Here is a 17,335-nt window from a genome sequence, read left to right on the forward strand (position 1 = left end):
ATATCTTAAAGTTGAGAATATTAAGAAACAGTGGCTAAAAGAGTTAGATCTTATCAGTACTTGAATGCTGCCAAATCTGTGGGCTAATTTGGGGAGTAAAAAAATATTCTCGTTACAAATTATTTTTGTAGTGTTGCAAAAATATTCTGCAAAAATATACCCATAAAGATACAAGGAAAAGCTCAAATTCAATTAATTAGGTCCTATATTTTTACTCTACCATAAGCTTTGACCAAAACATCGTTCTATTTAATTTTGAACTGAAATAGAAAGAATTCTTGAATATCCTCTCTATATCATGTTTTAATATAATCAATTTGTCATTTTGCACACTGGTTTTTTATTAATACATGGTTTTGTTGTTTTTTTCTGTCTGTCTCTCTCTCTCTCTCTCTCTCTCTTTCTCGGTTGTTTATTTTGTTGTAGCCTTACTTAAGTCCCAATGTTTGATATAGTTAGATATATAAATGCTTACAATAAATGAATAAATAAATAAATGTAAAAACATTTGTTACAGTATTTCTATTTTTAGGCATTGCAAAAATCAGCATAGAGAGAAATTATAGATAGCATGAGAAGTAAATAATTCTTCTAGGACAAGATTTAGGCGTACTATATATGGTGTACTATATTTAGGAGAAGATGAATGTATGTTAGGCTTCCACAGAAACGAGAATGAACTCTGATAGAAGCCACATATTTCCAGTATTTTTGAAATAATATCTATCTAAAGAAGTTGTCAAGCTTCTGAGCAAGAACAGTAGTTCAGAATTCATAGCCAATTAGATTGCAATTCTGTTGTGTTTTCTTGCAATGCTGTTCTTTCTGAACAGAAGTGTCATCCCTAGCTCTCACAGTGACCATTAATAATTGTTATTTGTATGCCTGCTCTTACATTTAAATATGTCAAGTAAAGCTTCCAGCTGATCTTCCAGGTGATAACAGAGCCCTGATCAGCTTTCTAGCATGTATGGATATGGAAATGAATCAGCTTTTTCTTCCACAGCTATTTGCACAATTGAGGTGTGTGTGTGTGAGAGAGGGGGGGGGAGGATGCGGATGATAAGTATAAGCCAGTGGAAGACAATATGGCCTTGTTTACTTCTTTATTAAGCATGCATCTAGTAGTTTCCTTTAGTCCTAGTGGGAAGTGTGAGCCTACCCACTGTGGCCTATCTACTGGTGTGGCAAATAAGGAAAATATATTTTTTTCTTTAATTTTATGAATGATCTTTGATCCCTTAGAGCACTGGTTTCTTTATATTCAATTCTAAAAGTACCTGATCATAACATGTTTGACTGGAATGAGTGAAAGAAGAAGATAATAGCTATTGTACGGGGGGGGGGGAATGGATGGGGAATTTATCTACATTTAAGAATACTGTACCTGAATTTGCTAAAGGGCAACTACAGCTATGATTCTTTTCAGATGCATATGACTTGAAACAACTTTGCCAAAATAAAGGAAGAAAACAGAGATAAATGTCTAAAAGGAGAGTATGTCTGAAGGGGAAAGCCTCTCCCTCTCATATATCATCTCTAAATTTCATTAAGAAATCTCAGAATAAAACATCTAACTTTAAGGAATCTAGATTTCCTGAGGGATTACTTCTATTTGAGGAAACAGCTTTTTCCCCATATCTCTCTATCAGAAGAAAAATGAATTATTGAAATAAAAATTAAAAAAGACTATGCACTCTAAATAACGAAATTGCTATTAAACTAAATCAGGGTGTGGAATCTGTAGCCCTCCAGATGCTTCTGAGCTATAACCTTCATCATTCCTCATTCTTGGCCAAGAAACATATAAAAAAATCAGATTCCCCATCCTTGAACTTGTGGCAAATTAAATCAAATATAGTGTCAAAGAATTGCCTAGACAAATGCTTCTTAAACTTCTTTCCCTCGGGAGCCCTTCCCACATTTAAAAATTATGTAGGACCCCAAAGAGCTTTTGTTTGTATGTAACAATATTTACTATATTAAAAATTAAATTTTACACTCACTGCTTCTATCATAATTGTTGATAGGATTTTAATATTTTATTATTTTTCAACATAAGCTGGCAAAAAAATGTGAACCCCTGAGTCCAGAGCATTGGGGACACCCTTAGAGAACATAGAACCGTACCATTTAGACAATTCCCTGCTTAGAATACTTTTTTAATCATAGAGGGCAAATGTAAGAATGTTTCTTTGGAAAAAATGAGTGGGAACTATGATGTTTGTGTCTACACATGAGCAATATAAGTCTGTATGCATATTTATTCTTCTATCTGCTATTGTCATTGAGATCATATTTCACATTTAATTTACAAAAAGGAAAAAAGTCTCATTGCTGCAAGAGACTGAGACATTTAAAATCCAAGTCTTCCTTTGCACCAATTATGATTCTTATATCTAAGATCTGAATAGGCCCAAACCATTCTGGATCTTATCCAGTACTCCAGGCTAAACTTACTGATCACTCAGCATGGTTTGCTTCCTGCTTAACTATCAAGATTAGAAATGAACTTGGAGACAATTCTGGAAAAATAACCTCCAGTTAATTCCTCTGTGTCAAATGTTTTGCAAACATACTCTTAATCTCATTTCTATTCAACAGTTCCAATTACCTTTAATGTAAAGGTTTTAGATTAAAGCAAAGTGTAAATTTATGAAATATACCAGCCTGAACCTCTGCTTTGTTGTCTGTAAAGCACCAAGAACTGCTTTTTAAAAAACTGCTGATAAGTCCCTGTGCTGAAAAATGAGTTCTTTTAGAAATTCAAAAATTAAAATGCAACATTTAAAATGGTGTATATATTTTAAAATATAGAAAAATATTATTTTTGTATCTATTTAAACTGCTCTGAGTTCTCTTATACCCAGTAAGACAGTAGAGTTGTTAACTATCAAAAATGGGTGGACAATTGTTTTTTATATTGTTTATTTGCAACTAATAAGTACCTTTCCTTAATTCAACCTTATTGTCTATTGTGATACTTAAAATAAATGGAAACTACCTCATTAAGCTCTAATGGATCATTAAGACATTAAGATATTATTCTTCTCACAATTATTTTTCTCCCTTCTGATGTGTGTTCACCTATGGCATTTTGGCAATTTACCTACTGTGCTTCCTTCAGTGATTGTCTAAAAGTGATGAACAGTCTGACTCAACTCCCGGGAGCCAATCTTGTAATATGCAGTTTGGCTTCCTTCTGCTTTAAATAAATTGTTCCGAGTGCAAAATCCAAGTTGCATGTAAAACTTACTGCTCCAGAAATAGAACATTCTGAAGAAATCCAGAATAGTCTATATCTCTTCTGAACCTCACTACTTTGAGGATGATCAGTCTTCTAAATCAGAAATGGTCTGTGGCATTCCAAACATAATTCAGCCCAAAGAAGTCCTTGTAACAAATCCAAACAACTACCCAGGTAATACCTACAATAGTAAGCATTGATTCAGTAATTCCATTGTAACATATAGTATAATAAGAAAATAGCAATGATATGAGAGTCTTTGAAAATTGTTATTCTTACTCAACCCTATTATTACTCGGTGAAATTATTCTGGAAATGTCAGAGATCTTTAAAGCCAAAGGCTTCAGTAGTTACATTCTTCTAAGAGAGTGTTTCAAGTATTTTCAGTAATTGACATTTTTCCCTCTGCTACTTGGATTTATGTTATTTTTAAAAAATATATCAATGCACAATATTTTCAGGATTGTTACTGTGAGACTAGATTTCATCCCAGTCAACCTCCCTATAGGCAGTTATAATTCTGGAAAACTCCAGAAGTATTTTGTACAATTTTAAACTGTACATCTAGTTTAATTTATTGACTTTTTTGGCTTTCTCATCCCTCACCTTTTTGTAAGCTCTCACCTGATAAAGGATGCTGAAACACATAAATGCTGGCAAAATCTTTTGTATTAATTTGATTGTTTCCTATAAAGATATTTCCCAAATTGTAACATTTTTCTCATTAAGGAACTGGTAGCACTTATGTTATAGATAGGTATTTTTTTTTAAAATGGGCAAGGTTATTCATTTTGATTTTGATTTTAGAAAAACAACTGAAAATATAGTTTAAAAATATGAACATTATTAATGGAATTAAAGCCCAAATAGGAATTTCATGCATGTTGCGCCTAGAGACTATAGTGAATGGGGGGAAAGTGGTAATAGAAAGATGGTTTTTTTGTGTTTGTGTGTGTAATTTTGTGTGTGTGTGTGTGTGTGTGTGTGTGTGTGTGTGTTAGTCAGTCTTTACTCCTGGACAAGTCCCTACAGATTTCTTGGCAAGGATTTTTGGAAGTGGTCTGTTTTTATCTACTTCTGAGGGCTGAGAGAGAGTGACTAACCCCCTAGTTGGCTTTGTAACAAAGGTAAGCTTAGAACTCATGGTCTACCAGTTTCTAATCTAATAGCTTAATAACTACACTAACTAATGCTTGTTCTGTAATGTAATATACTGTTAATCTTTAGCTAAAAGGCTGCATTTTGCAATAAAGGAATTAGTAAGTATTCTGAATGGACCATGTCAGCTGGACAGTACCATGTACCTCCTCATGCCTACTGCAGGGCTAGAAATGGTTTACAGTGGAATAGTAACATGTGGCAAAAAAAGAGAAAGTAATACATAAAATCTGTATGATAGTAATTGCAAATGTTTGGGGACTTTTTCTTCGTAAAGGATTTACAAAGCTAAATTGGGAGCTAAACAGAATGGAAAAGTATATTACTTCATGTGGTATTGATATTTGTTTTCCCACTGCTATCACCACCCCTTTCACTCTCCACAACAGATGGCAAAGCTAGGCAGATTTTATTCAGACCTAAGTGATATATTACATGCAAACATGGGGAAATAGATTATACAGAGAATCATCTTATAGATTAGTCCCAAAGCCTCCCTAGTGTAGTCTTGTTTTCCACAGAGACCAGCCAGATCCTATGAGAAGCCTATCAACAGAACATGAAGCACGAGCAATTTCTGGCTGTCTTTGATCCTCTAGTTAAGGTGTAGGCTTCATAACTAGTAACTATTAAAAGGGGATTTGTTTAAAATTCCCTTGGAAGCCATCTAAGTTGGTGGCTATCACCCCATACTATTCTAGCAATTTCACAGATCTAGCATATACTGTGGATAACACTGTTTTCAGTGTTGTTCTCTCTCTCTCTCTCTCTCTCTCTCTCTCTCTCTCTCCACAATCCAATTATGCACTCCATGCATTATTTTATAAATAAGTTCATAGCAACCTACTTCCATTGTCCAGTTGCATATAGCTGGTTTCCAACTTTTATTTACTTGACACATCAAGTTGCAAGGATTGAAACTTACAATGGAAATAGTGAAATAGTGCAAGACACAATGGGGAGAGAGTTGAGCAGTGTTTCTCAACCTTGGCATATTGACTGGGAAATTTAAGGTGGGAAATCCACAGATCATAAAGTCTTCATGGTTCAAAAATGCTTGTATGAAGATTTCCTGCTTTTTTCTTTTTCTTTTTTTTTGCACAATTAAAAGTCATTATTTTTAGTATAAAAATAGCCTTGTTAGTATAAAAATAGCATTTCTGCTTTCATGATATTGTGATCTGCTTTAACCTACAGCTTCAACATCACTGTTGTCCAGTCTCAAACTCCAAAGACATCTGATTCCACAATACAAGGACAAACAAATGTCTTTTCACAGGGTGCCCTGTGAAGGAAGCACATAAAGTTTTGGGGAATAGTTTCTGTATTGGTCATTTGTTGCAGTGACAAACAAACACCAGCAACAAATTACAAACAACCAATTAACATATTTCTAATTTATACAAAGGAGTGTTGGACTTTTAAGCCATTTGGGGACTTATTTTGTATGTCTACTTTGCTGATTTCAGCTTCCTGTACATGGATCAGAAAACCTGAACTAACCCATGGCATAAAGTAAAGCAAGAGAACAATTTTATTTGCCTCATTAGCACACAATCCGGTAGCAAGTCAGAACAGTCGCATTCATCCTTATCACAGCAAAATTGGCAACTGAATGTCTTTCTCATACCTATCTTCTCACCTGATAACATGTTGTCTGTTTTTAGCGAAGGAAACTTCAAAGTCATTTCATGCTTGTGACTGTGGATCATCAGATGGTCCTCTGTTGGAAAGCGCTATTGGGAAAAGAAAAATTTCAGCTCCTGAAATATTGACTGGATTTTTTTTTTTTTTTTACTATTCCAAGCATTAAAATGCCAGATAAAGAATATGAGGAAGAGTGGAATCAAATTATAGATGTAACGGTGACTGAAAGCTTCCTGTTATTTAAATCTTACTGTTTAAAAGAATGTTGGATGAGTTACTGTTGTAAACCACCCAGCATTACTTAAGTGGAGTAGAAATTTAATAAATAAATAATACATTTTACATAATTATAAAAGCTCACTAAAGAAAAGTTTTCATTTTGTTGGTCTATGTAGTATTTGCTTTTCTGTCTCTCTTTGTTACCGATTAATACATTTTGGGACATACAGTCTTATGAACATATTTGAAAATTATCTAGGATGTTATTACTCCTCGAGAAAATGTCTGCGAATGGCTGAGGCAATGATAAATGGATCTGTATGAAACGTTCAAAAGTGGTGCTGATCAGATGAAGCTGAGAAAGCATTAAAGTATTTGTGTGCTCAGAAAGGGGAGCACCAACAGCTTTGAAGATTGTGTCTTGTATCTGCACAAGGATTCAGATGCCATATATCAGCTGGGACTATGCCCTTTGCAAGATACCCTTTTCAAGTCCTTTGCACACTCTATTATTTAATATTATTTCATGTATATGAGAGTATACATATATAAACATATTCTGGGATTCTTAAGTGTGGCAGGGAACAAAACAATACTACATAGGAAATTAGAGAAGGTCTCCCTCAGAATTATCTGGTTTTATTTCTTCCGGGACATCAGGCAGAAAAGGATTAATATCCATCCTAAAAAGCATCATCAAGTGTTGTGTTTTTCAGATGTTTCATTCAGGATAACTGTTACTTAACACTTATGATTTATTCAAAGTTTAAAATCCAGATTGTGTTAATGTAATAAAATTTTAATGAAGAAATGTTTCTTAAGGTGTATATAAGTTGCTACGAGGCACATTCATTGACAGAACTGAACAGAATAGCCATATTTATTATGCAGTTGTGTTTTATGGCATTAATTTGTTAGGGAAAGAGCACTTTAAAATGATATAATAAAATTTGAAATTATGATAGGGACATGTTAGCATGGTGAAACTCTACTACAGCTATATTCTTGCAGGTTTAATTCACCTGTGAACAGCCTGGGGCACTGCAGACAAAAGGCCTCTCTTGTTCCAAATTCATTTTTGATTCTTCATAAATCTACACATTAAAAGAAAAAGGGGGAATAAAAAAACATAAATATAGCCGTCCATAGCTTTAGCAGATATGGAAAATACAGGCTAGCCTTCCCAATCTGGTTCCTGCAGATGTGATAGATAATATATTTCAACCACCTGATTACTGTGGTTGGAAGTTAAAATAAATATTACAATAGCTTAGGTACATTCAGGAAATGCAAGTTGTATATGTTTGCATCTAAGTCTGCATTTTAACATTGACTTTACCAACTCATTTTTTAAAAAAAAAAACACCTTACTTAATAACTGAAATATAGTTGACTCCAATACCTACATTTTTACCTACCTACAAATTTACCAGTTAGAAAGGAATTACAAAAAAAATATATTTGGAGAAAGTGTGACAAAAACACATTCTATAAGGGAAAGTTGTAAAAATATGTTTGTTAGGAGACATAAGTTGCAAGCGTATACTTGAAGATAAAAACACTTCAGAGGAAAATGTCTATGACTTAATATAAAAATTTTAAAAATAAATTAACAGGGATATTTATATATACTTCTAATAAGATTGAATAGACTGAATAAATTTAAGAGCAGAAGGGGAAGAAAAATTAAGATTCAAAGTTGAAACTATCAACCATTCCCATAGAAATATTATAAGGTTTCAGAATGAAAAGTGCATATAGTCTGAAAAAAGGGGCAATAATAACTCTGAAAGGAGAATGACTCTAAATTCCACATTCCTGAAAACTGAGAATTAGTTTTACTGAAAAAAAGCTAATAAAAAAACAAAGATGGCCTTTCAATATTTTAAAATCAAAAAAATTAGGGTGACAGACTAATTTGCTTGTGAATACATCTCAATACAGTATTTGAATTTCTGTCTGGAAAACATTATATCTGTCTGCAAATAAATCTTTGGCAATGGAAAATTGCTTGTCATGTTTTAATCTAGAAAGTGCTTTGTCCTTATTTGTTCATCTACACAGTGAATAGAGACTATCTTTTAATGTTTACTAGTTTTTCATTTCTAACAATTTTCTATTTGGTAAACTTCAGTTTTCTATTCTGAAACAATTTTACAGTAATACTGTTTTATTATAATCTAAATACAAATTAAATATAAGAAAAATATTCTCTTCCCTGGGAAATTTAGTGCTGTTTGGGGATTTACAATTCTGATTGATGCAGCAAATTATTTTTTTCAGAAACAAGTTGGGATCTTCCCAAATTTTACTGCTGTATGACCTAGTATGTTCTTTGTTAGAAGTTACTGCAAATATTTCAACTTCTGATTATAAAAATATCAAAATGGTCATTACTTTAACCAATAAAAAAATACAGTGGTTCAATGGCATCCAGGACTATGATACTCCAGCATCTAAGATTATCACCAAGCATAGATTTGAAAAGAGGAGAGTTATAATGGCACATATTGATGCTTCCAAAATTACAAAAAGCTCTTGATGGTATCTTTGCATAGATTGAAAATGTCTTCATTACCTGATCCAGTTGCAGATATGTCCAAACAAAATACAGAACAAATGTATGTGAAATAGATCAATTCAGTTGACTATTTACTATCCTAAGTAATTATTAGCAAAGGTAAGTTTACCATTATTTTTTGAAGCAGATTCACCCATTCTTCAATTGAATTGACTTACATGGAATCTATGAGAGAAAGATGGTGCTGCACAGAAATGATTTCTGTCCTCAAAAATATGTCAAAGGTGTATTCAGGTCACAATTCGTAAAGTTACAGCATTACTATTTTTATTTGATTTCCAGCTGATAAGAGAAATTTACCACAGTTTTCTAATGCCTTTAGATAACTAGAGATGTTTCATTTTGAAATAAGTTAACCTGCCAAGTGAATGCCACAGCTATATGTTTTTATTAAATGGAACAGTTTATTTTCCAGGTGTGCAAAATGGCTGCTTCTCATTTTGTTCTACTTTTACCATGTTTTGTATTAACAAAACTTTGAGAAACTTACATTTTACATTTATCAAGAGAGGGAACCATGTTTTACATTCTTCAGTTGCAGACCAAGAAGAGGGTGTCTCTCACTGGTTCAATAATATTTTGTTCTACTAACACTATTTAAGAAAGAGGGAAATTATTGATGAAAAAAAGTCATTTCATCCATCTCATACAGAAAAAACTTTTTTATTAAAGGATAAATAACAGAGAGGGCAACAAATTATATTCTTACTGAAAGTGACTATGTTGAGTATTTTTAACAAAGGTCTTGTAGTCCAACCCCCTGCTCAAGCAGATGACCCCATATGATTCTGGACAAATGGCTGCCCAATATCTTCTTAAAAGTCTCCAGTGATGGAGCACCCACAGCTTTTGGAGGCAAGCCATTTCACTGATTAATTGTTCTCAGCATCAGAAAACTTTTCCTTAGTTTTAGGTTGGTTTCCTCCTTGATTAGCTTCCATTCATTGCTTCTTATCATGCCTTCAGGTGATTCGAGGAGCATCTGAGATTGTTAACAAGCACTGAGATGGGAAGACTATCCTGTCCCCTAGTTCTTATCTTGTTAGACTAGATATACCTAGTTTCTGCAATCGTTCGTCATGCTTTAGCCTCCAGTCCACTAATCATCATTGTTGTTGTTCTCTGCATTCTTTTAGGGTATCAATGTGTTAACAATTGTGTTAACCAAAACTGGATGAGTATTCCAAGTGTGGTATTATCAAAGTAGTACAAAGCAGTGCTTCACATGACCTTGATACTATCTTTCTTTGATGCAGCCTAGGATTACGTTGGCTTTTTTGGCAGCTGCAGAATACTGCTGATTCATACTTAAATGTTTGTCCATTGGGACTCCTAGATCCCTGTCCGAATTACTGCTGTTGAGCCAGATACCATATATTTTCTATCTGTGCCTAAGTGTAAAACCTTACTTTTCTCACTACTAAATTGCATCTTGTTGATAGGACCTAGTGTTCAAGTCTGTTAAGATTTTTTTAGATCTTGAGCCTATCAAGATCTTGAGTGTTGGGTATTCCCCTCAATTAATGCCATCTGCAATTTTGATGACATTTATGGAAATGTTGAAGAGTACTGGACTTAAGACAAAACCTTGGAGCTTCCCTCCATGTAGATATAGTTCCATTAAGAACTACACATTGAGTGCAGTTGGTCAGCTGGTAGTGATGCTGTCTTTCCCACATTTTTTTATGTTACCAAGAAGTACATTGTAGTCTAACATCATAAAGTCTCATAAAACTAATAATATATTTTTAAAAGAATAATGGTTGGAGGAACAGCAACCACACTGAATTGTTTTCTATCCATAGATATACACTTTACGGTAGTAAAATAGCACTTTTAAAAAAGAAGAAGGCTGTATTTTATTTTAATTGGAATATAATAAAGATAATATAAAAAACAGACATAGTAACCTTATTTAATTAAATGATGATGGAACCTATAATCCAAGACTAAATAAGCATACACCACTATTGCATACAGTTCATTAAATCAAGTAGAATAAAATCATATTCTGCATCATTGTAATACAGAAGTCTTGGGCGGTGTGTCCATGTGAGTGGGGATTTTATAGTTCAATTAGAGCAGTTTTCCAGTTAATTTCCCACACTATGAAGATATTCAAATGCTTTCCTGTTTTCAGAATCTTGCCACTGCTTATCAGGCTACAACCAAGCAAAGAATACTGTATGCTCTAAGACACGGTTTCTCAATCATAGCAACTTTAACATGTGTAGATTTCAATGTTTCTCCAGCAAACATTATAGACATTTTCTTTGAGATTTCTTAGATCAAGAAATGGTCTCCATAACCATTGCTTATCTACTCCTTAGCAGTAGTCAAAAGACAATGGTTGCATGCATTATTTTTGGTATTTATTTTCCCATATGTATACATTGTTATGCCTATTCTGAAAGGATTTTATTACCTCTGAGATTTATATTTTGTAGGTGCTCTTTTAGAGTTTTCTGTGATGTAGAATATGGATCCCTGAAGAATTGTCTTCTAATGGACCTATTTAGACAGACCTATCAAAGAATTTCCAAATTTGAGCTTATTGGTAGGCAAAAAAAAAAAAAAAAAAAACCCCAAAACTTCTAAATGTTGCTTAAATCTCTTTTGGGAACTACAGCTGGTCTTTATTTTCTCTTTTCAAAAAGGCTATCATTATAATAATGTTAAATAACCTTTTAGAATTATTAAAGGATACTTACTGTCTCTTGAAAGCTTTACTTTCTTATTACTATATGATTTTTAAAATATATTTTTATCATTTCTATACCTTTTTTGCTTAGAAAGAAACCCTTTTTATAAAGATGACATTATAACAATTTAAATAAATAATAAATACAATCATGCTTGCTACAACTAAATTGAGCTGGACCTATTATTTTTAGAAGTGCAATGTTAAACATGCATAATGTCTTTCCATTTTAAAGTTTTTGCTAGTGTTATGAGAAATTTTATCAGATTACAGTGGGTATCTATGATCTACCATTTAATCACACATCTTAAACTGGTATGGTGGTTTGTTTACCTCTTAATATGAATGCAGTATAGATGAGTTAGTTACTCCAGGGTAAGACGCTTAGCAAAGGGTCAAATGTTCTTTCGTCTTGGCTCAAGGTGACTGATCTACAAGAAAATTATATTGAAAATAATGACATTTCACATTATCCAACACATTTGCTTCAGAATAAATAAATAAAAATAAATAAAGTGAACCCAAATAATAAAAATCATAAGGACAACACTAAGCCAACTTCTATCAGAATTAATGTAGATGTGATTTTGTTTGGTGATGCAGGAAGAAGTGACTGCATTATTGTAGTCTGAACTATCACTCCAAACATATCCTTCATAATAATATGATAAACTTAATAATAATATGATAAACATATGCCCAAACATAGATCTGTTTTGAAGTCAAGTTTAATATAATGTAAAATAGAGAAGAGGAAGGTTTTCTCTAATTGACCATAGGAATTATATATACACTTCCGTGTAGTTTTTTTCAGTCAATATACATAAGTATTTTTTTCCCACCTTCCTTGTTCAACATATTTCAAACTCTCTGGACAAAGTCTTTAGCCCCAAGATTTCTCGATAAAGTATATTCCAGGTTCAAGCAAGTTTACTTAGGTTTTTTTTCCCCCAAAAAATGAACTTATCTCAGCTAAGTTCTATGAATTGCTGGCCTAAGTTGAATTTACTAAACGCCAATTCACACATTCTCTGGAAAGGGGGAAAAAAAGCATTTGACTTCACAAATTAGCTATGCATATTTTTCATACATTTTTATGTGTCTCTGATACATATTTGTTCCAATGGAAGTTAATGCACAGCACATGAGTAGATGTATATATACTGGAAAACACTTAAATACACCAGTAAAAATTAATCCTACTCCTACTGCAAAACATATCATCAAATTCTGTTGAAGTATTAATTGAGCTATTCATCCACTGCCTTGATTCCCCCAACATGGGGTTCTGTTAGCTATTCATCTGCTACATTTGCTAGAGATTATGAAAAAGAAAATGTAGAGTTTGACAGAGCCGATTACAGCATAATATGTAGGGGATGGGTCAGATGGCTGGTAGAATCTATTCCAGCTTGGCTAACCAAGATAAATGGATGAATCCTCTTTAATAATTGGATGGGAAAGTGTTAGGAGATTCAATGGCTATTGATTAGGCAGTCACAATGACAACATGAAGGTGTCCATCGACACCTCAATTGGAGTAGGAAACTTTATTTTGCTGTAAGTGGAAAGAGAGGGAGGGAGTTGGGAGTGGATCATTCTTCAGCAATATCTATGCTTAATAAACATCTGGACAATATTAAACTTGATTTTGCTTAATTAGAACAGAATAGGCATACCTTTTAAAGCAATCCCAGTAGACCACAAAGAAATACTAAAAAAACAAATGAAGCAACTACCACAATAATTTTGAGGCCATTTTTTCTCTTTGCTTTACATACTATCCTTCTTGATAGCATAAACCACAAATCTGCCATCACACTATCACTGGTAAGGAATAATTAGAAATAATTATTAGACTTAAGAAAGCTCATTTTATTTTCCATCATGGAAAATAAAACAAACAGCAAAATAAAATATCCGCAAAAATATGTAGGGCTTTTTCAACTAAGAATATCACACAGGCTTACTTCCTGTTCCAATGTTATTCTTGAAGTGGGCTGCAGTCAGAATCTGATTTTCATCGAGCTATTATTATTTGCAGCTGTGTGACCTTCTTAACCCTGTTTCGAAAGTGACATTTCAGCCCTTGGTTTCAAACTGGCTGAATTTTCAACCTTGTGATTAACCCTAAAATAAAGGAAAGGCTAATTGTTGTGCAAACCTCCAGTCTAGGTCAGAAGCTTGGTCTTACATTTTTGCTATGTCTATTTATCTGCCTATTCATTCATTCCTGTAGAAACATACAAAGTTTGGTGGAATGTGATATCCAGATGGATTTGCAGGAAAAATATCTGACTATGAGTGGAGAAAAATCCCGGTGTCTATTCTGCACTGATTTTTCCTAGGAAGTCCACCTGGCAGACACAGTTCATATTTGATTTAGGGCTGTTTCAGATGGTACAGAGCATTTCTATATAACAGGAATGGTCAACACAGTGACTTCTGGTAATTTTAGATGCTGTCTCTTCCAAGTTTTAATCAGCAAGACTAATGGACTATTGGGTGAATTCTAATCCAAAATATATGGAGCAGCCAGATTATTTATTCATTATCTACTGCAATGTCAATGGTTATCCCAAAGTTGCCTTTTCAAAAGGCAACTGGACTTTCTCTGTTTTTCCTCAAAGACTTCTCACATCTCATCCAAGAAGCTTCTTCAGTTCTGACTGAATATAAATATTTCTATTCCTACAATTTAGTCAGAACTGAAGAAGCATCTTGAATGAAAAATGAAATGTCTTCCAGGAAAACAAAGGAAGTCCAGTTGCCTTTTGAAAAAGCACCTTTGGGAAATATAATGCAGTGTTTCTCAACCTTTACAACTTGATGATGTGTGGACTTCAACTCCAGTATGTTGCATGAAACCAGCCACTCAGGTTATAAGTCATGGAAGAGGTGGGGAATCTCAGACTACGTTTCTTGGAGCCATCAGAACCATTCCCAGATTAAGCCATTGAAATTTTCAACTGTTAGCAGTTTAATCTTTTCCTTATATTTATAAAATAGTGAGAATACTGAGCTTCATGCATTTTCTCTTGGCTTTCAACCACTTCAAAATGTTCAAGCAAACCCTTCCAAAATCAGATCTTCCCATTCTTGTATTGGTGGCTGTTTGAGGCCTACAATCATAAATGGAATGGTTTAAATCACCAATCAGTGAACAGAACCCACCTGAAGCACCCCAGACAAATGGCTGTCTAGTCTCTGCATGAACACATGCAGTGAATGGAAGTCCATTGTTTTTCTGGTTGTACTTTGAACAGCTTACTCTCAGGGATTTTTCCCCCCTAATGTTCAGTTGGAACCTGTCTTCCTGTAACATAAATATATGTAATAAAGTGGTAATTCTCTGGTTCACAATGGTTATTTGTTTTTCATTTAAGTTTAGAATGTTTCAGGAACGATTCAGTTGCAATTGCATTCATTAACCATTGCTAAACAAATCACATCTTAGTACAGTTTGTGAAAGGGAGGTGAAGATTTCCATCCAGATGTTCATCATGCATAATTGCAGGTATTTATCCTCATTCTTGAGACAAGGAGTAGAACAACCGTAATCCAATTTTCAGTTTTGAAAATTCAGTCAGCATTCTCAGACAGTCTCTTTCCTATAGAGAGGCCAAGAAACAGGCATCTGTTCTCCATGCAGTAGTAGAGAAAAAATAAGAAGAGGTACACATTTGAGATACAATTTGGGGTGGCTTTCAGTCTAGTTTTCCCCATCTCAGCCAGGAATAATTTGTGAAGGACTAATTCCAATTCATATCTAACAAATCTGAATCATTTATCTGAACCGTAAATCACCAGATTATACATGCATGCATATACAAACACACACACAAGCACACACAAAATGATTTTCATCCAAACTTTCTTCATATTTAGCATCTGGGGCAAGATGTGTTTTGTTCAAACAATGGTAAATGCTTTTGAGAAAAGAAACAAAATAGGAAACAGGAATCCTTGCCTTGAAGGTGAAAAGAAAGGGAATATGTTTAAGCACAAAGCTCATGCCAGCTTGGAACCATAAAAAACTATAATTAACTCCTACACTCGCATTTTAATTTATATTGTCAGTCAGATCTGCCCTGCTTGATATTCAAGAATGACTTACATACTTTATTGAAGTAGGGAACATTCTAATAAAATAAAGTTTGTGTGTCACCAAAATTAAGATGCATGTTCATTTACTATATCAAATTCAGCATATATATTATATAGTGTGCCTGGGTAGTATTCTAATATCTTTAATTGTAATATCAATTCTTTTTCTCCTCCAGGATATTAACTGACTATCTGTTTGTGCCATTGCCTACAAAAATCCATGCCACGATAAATTTATTAATCTCTCAAGACCATTAAATGCTCCTTAAGAGCATTTTCTCTCTCCTTCTTTGGGCCATTAATGGCCAAATTAATGGTAAATTTTCTAGAATTCATCAAAGAGTAGCATAGTTCAAAATGGAGAGACAAAGAGTTGGTAGCATAATTTGTTACCAGCTTCTGCCTGTGTGAGAAAACCCTCATTCCAATTTTCAGGATCATTGCAATGAAATGGAGCAAAATATTTTCCTTCTGTCCAGCTAAAGTGTTTGTTTTAAAAACAGCCAGCATCAAAATTTCCACATGTGGACATAAGGATTCATTATTACATGTGGCTGTTATAATTAAGGGACCACCACACATATTAAAATATTTCCAAATGGGTCTGGATGCTTGGAATAATTTCACATTTGGAATTCCCCAAGTAGGTCTTAGCATGATCGAAAGCTGGCATTTAAATTCTCAATGATGCTTTGGTGAAATTGTATATAATTATATGTATGCAGTGCCAATATACAGAAATGCAATCAAATTGAAGTATATTAAAAATGAGTGTCATCTAAAAGCTTTTCTTATAAATGCATTTTTCCAAGAAAGACCTAATAGCTAAAATAACAATCATCATCACCTCAATCAATACAGAGTACAAGTGCAAAGAGGTGTAAAGTCAAATTAACTGCAATTTTTAAACAGCCGTCTTGCATTGTTTTTACTGTGGGATCTAGATGTTAATTTGCAGTTTGAGACAGTGTTGTATAAAAAGAAAATTGCAGAGAATTAATTATAAGAAAATAAAATAGGAAAATGTGAACAACATTGCTATATCAGAATATAATTCTGTTTAATTCTATATTCTTTTTCCATCATAAGGAAAGTAATAGTGTAATAGTGCTTCATTTTGTGCTCCCCAGCATATGCTTTTGGTGCTACATAACATGGCCTATGGCCATCATGATTAATAGCCACTAACAAACCTTATCTTCCAAGAATGTATTTTATCTCATTCTTAAAGCCAATCAGGCTTGTGATCTTCTATACATCTTGTGGCAGCAGGTCTATAAATTAAATAGGTACTGGGTGAAAAAAACCCTCATAATTAAATTTATGAAATTTGTGGCCAGAAAAAAAATGTCAGGAGTTAATACACTAAAGAGAGGAGCATGTTTAAAGAATAAGAATATATTGTTATAAACTTCCTAATACTGAATATAGACGTAGAAAAGAATACATAAATTCTAACTAAATGTTATATCTTAAACATATCTAAGCTTAAGAACAAATTAGGAATATTAGCTGAAAATCTAGAATTATCTAACGGGAACACACTGAATCTTTTAAAAATTTGCATATTCAAATCACGATTTTTAAAAGTAATATTTTTATTTGTTTAGCTTTTGTTAATGGCATCAAGTTGAGGGCTGCTTTAAAGACCTCTTGGAAATTGCAACCTTTCCAT

General features: G+C 33.4%; 1 protein-coding gene across 8 annotated transcripts in view; it reads right to left on the reverse strand.

Annotated features, from left to right (window-relative positions):
* CREB5 (cAMP responsive element binding protein 5) overlaps nucleotides 1-17,335 on the reverse strand; it is a 293,130-nt gene that overhangs the window by 218,892 nt on the left and 56,903 nt on the right. For 6 of the 8 annotated variants that reach the window (XR_005556490.1, XM_039341992.1, XM_039341996.1 and 3 more), the window contains 3 exons: nucleotides 11,887-11,984; nucleotides 7,294-7,365; nucleotides 6,048-6,141 (listed from right to left, as the gene is read on the reverse strand). Coding sequence is in view for 7 of the 8 variants with exons in the window: in XM_039341992.1 (XP_039197926.1) it covers nucleotides 6,048-6,141; nucleotides 7,294-7,347 (148 nt within the window). In the remaining variant the exon portion in view is untranslated. Of the gene's footprint in view, nucleotides 1-6,047; nucleotides 6,142-7,293; nucleotides 7,366-9,342; nucleotides 9,446-11,886; nucleotides 11,985-17,335 lie in introns of all 8 variants that reach the window. The other 2 variants (XM_039341993.1, XM_039341994.1) reach the window with 2 other exon arrangements.

Source organism: Crotalus tigris, unplaced genomic scaffold, assembly GCF_016545835.1.
Source record: "Crotalus tigris isolate CLP2741 ecotype Arizona unplaced genomic scaffold, ASM1654583v1 scf7180000017774.6281472, whole genome shotgun sequence".
In the NCBI taxonomy this organism is placed as follows: domain Eukaryota; kingdom Metazoa; phylum Chordata; class Lepidosauria; order Squamata; family Viperidae; genus Crotalus; species Crotalus tigris.